This window comes from Apteryx rowi, unplaced genomic scaffold (assembly GCF_003343035.1).
Source record: "Apteryx rowi isolate R43461 unplaced genomic scaffold, aptRow1 scaffold_1452, whole genome shotgun sequence".
Lineage (NCBI taxonomy): Eukaryota > Metazoa > Chordata > Aves > Apterygiformes > Apterygidae > Apteryx > Apteryx rowi.
The window spans coordinates 28,817-31,143 of NW_020447700.1; the positions used below are offsets into that span (position 1 = coordinate 28,817).

A 2,327-nucleotide genomic window follows, 5' to 3' on the forward strand; every position below is an offset into this window, starting at 1 on the left:
ACCGGCCCAGGGTGGGAGAGGGCACCGGCCCGGGAGGCACCGGGACAGGGACCGGCCCGGGGTGGGAGAGGGCACCGGCCCGGGGGGCACCGGGACAGGCACCGGCCCGGGGTGCGAGAGGCACCGGCCCGGGGGGCATCGGGGAGCCGGGACAGGGACCGGCCCGGGGTGCGAGAGGGCACCGGCCCGGGGGGCACCGGGACAGGCACCGGCCCGGGGGGGGCACCGGGACAGGCACCGGCCCAGGGTGGGAGAGGGCACCGGCCCGGGAGGCGCTGGGACAGGGACCGGCCTGGGGGCCATGGGATGAGTGGGGGCACCAGGACCGATCCGGGAGGCATTGGGGAACCAGGACAGGGACCAACACAGGGAGCACGGGGCAGGTGGGGGCACCAGGACCGATCTGGGAGGCACCAGGGAACCAGGACAGGGTTTTGGGGCGGATGAGGGTTGTGGGGTGACTGTGACCAGCCCTGGGGGGTTTGGGGTGGATGAGGATTATGGGGGGGGCTGGGGCTGGCTCTGGGGAGCATCAGGGTGAAGAAGCACCACGGGGGCTCAGGGACTGTCCCCGGGGGTGTCCGCGGGGACAGGGGGACCGTCCCCGGGGCGTCCCCACGCCCAACCGTACCCCTCCGCGCACAGCTGAAGTGGTGCGCCTGGATCGCCGTCTACTGCTCCTTCATCAGCTTCGCCAACTCCCGCAGCTCCGAGGACACCAAGCAGATGATGAGCAGCTTCATGTGAGCGCCGGGGATGAATCTGGGGATCGAGCTCCCTGGGAGGGGGAGGATATGAGGGAAGAGCGGGAAAAGCATCACGGTTTTGCCATGTTTTCCAAAGCCCAGGCTGATTTCCCCCCTTCTTTTCCCCCGCCAGGCTGTCCATCTCGGCCGTGGTGATGTCCTACCTGCAGAACCCCCAGCCCATGTCCCCTCCGTGGTGACGCTCTGTACTGGTGTTGGGTCGTAGCCCAGCTGAAAAAAATAAAAGGAGCAGCTCTTGGAGGGAGCTCACTGGCTTTTGAAATGGCTCGTTCTGTTTTCCAGTGCGCGTGCATGTTTTTAACCCAATTAAGGCCACAGCGAGGGTACAGACTCTCGCAGGACGCCAGCAAACCCGTGCTCCGAGGCTCCTCTTTGGCCAAGGCAGGTGGAGCTCACGGAGCTCTCCAGGGCGTGAATTATGGCTCTGCCTGGTGTTCCCAGGAAGGCGAAAGAGCCCCACTGGCAGAAGGATTAGCTGCTGCGCGTGTTCGACGCCGTCCCTAGGTCAGGAGGCTGCGAGGACACGTGCCTGGAGCTGCTGCGTCGGGGAGAGGGGAGGCAGGGGGCTGCCACCCGGTTGCTCCTCCGGGGCTGGCGGCTGGGATGGTTGGAGCAGCGCCAGGAGAGCCAGCGGGACGCCCAGGATGCCCGAGACGGTGTGTTTTGGGTGGTGGGTGAAGGTGGCGGAGGGGTACAAGGGCTGCGTCCAGCCGGGGTTGAGGGGGACCACGGCAGGGGGGAGCCCAGGGGGGCTGAGAGGGGGCCAGGGCTGCTTGGGGCAGCTGTGGGGGGCCAAGGGGAAGACGATGAGGTGGTTGGGGGCGGCCGTGGGGGAGATGGCATGGGGGCTGAGGGTGGACATAGCCCRGCTCCCCTCAGCCCGCCGCGGCGCGAGCGCCTCTGTGAGGAAAAGCCTCGCGCCTCCCGCCACACTGCTGCTCGACGCCCCATTGGAGGAGAGCGCTCGCCCCTCTCACTCTCTCCGCCAATCACGTGTGGGAGGGGGGCGGGATTCTGAGAGCTGCTACCGGTCATTGGCTACCGAGCGTTTTTCCCGCCGCGGGGAGGGGGGCGTTTCCAACGTTCGTCTCCCGTGGTAACGCGGGCGTGACTCGCGCTGTCAATCATGGGCGATGCTTCTTCTTAATTGGTGAGCGTCCTTATGTCACCGCCCCTGCCGCGCGCTCCGCTTCATGGGATAGGCGAGCCGCCCTGTCATTTCTACACGGTCTTCCCGCCTCCTGCGCGCAGCAGCCAATCAGAGCTCGGGGGGCGTTTTTATCCGCGAGGCCGCGGCTGCTGCCCCGCCCCTCGCCGTGGATTGGCTCCCGGTTGCGGGGAGGGGCGGGGGGGGGAACCCTCGTGTCACGTGAGCGGGCGGTCACATGACCGCGGTCGCGAGCGGCATGGCGGTGCCCGGGGCGGCGGCGCTGGTGCTGCTGCTGCTGGGGGAGGCGGCGGCTGCCGCCGCGGCCGCGGGGTGCGGGTACCAGGTGGGAGCGGGGGAAACGGGAGCTGGCGGCACTGGGAGGGACTGGGGAAGCTGGGAGAGACTGGAGA

The 2,327-nt window shown here is 68.5% G+C and overlaps 3 protein-coding genes across 3 annotated transcripts in view; 2 read left to right on the top strand and 1 right to left on the bottom strand.

Annotated features, from left to right (window-relative positions):
* The window catches only part of WDR83 (WD repeat domain 83), a gene marked incomplete at its 3' end in the record, with an annotated part of 3,030 nt that extends 2,891 nt beyond the window's left edge, over positions 1-139 (bottom strand). The window contains exon 1 of the mRNA XM_026058311.1: positions 125-139. Within this exon, the coding sequence (XP_025914096.1) occupies positions 125-139 (15 nt within the window). The remainder of the gene's footprint in view (positions 1-124) is intronic.
* Positions 140-306: 167 nt separating this feature from the next.
* WDR83OS (WD repeat domain 83 opposite strand) lies at positions 307-1,029 on the top strand. The gene is made up of 3 exons (XM_026058312.1): positions 307-310; positions 497-743; positions 880-1,029. Exons 1-3 carry the CDS (start codon positions 307-309, stop codon positions 944-946), a joined length of 318 nt encoding a protein of 105 aa, XP_025914097.1. The 3' UTR covers positions 947-1,029.
* A 1,123-nt stretch (positions 1,030-2,152) lies between these two features.
* Positions 2,153-2,327, top strand: part of MAN2B1 (mannosidase alpha class 2B member 1) — a 9,752-nt gene continuing 9,577 nt past the window's right edge. The window contains exon 1 of the mRNA XM_026058313.1: positions 2,153-2,259. Within this exon, the coding sequence (XP_025914098.1) occupies positions 2,153-2,259 (107 nt within the window). The remainder of the gene's footprint in view (positions 2,260-2,327) is intronic.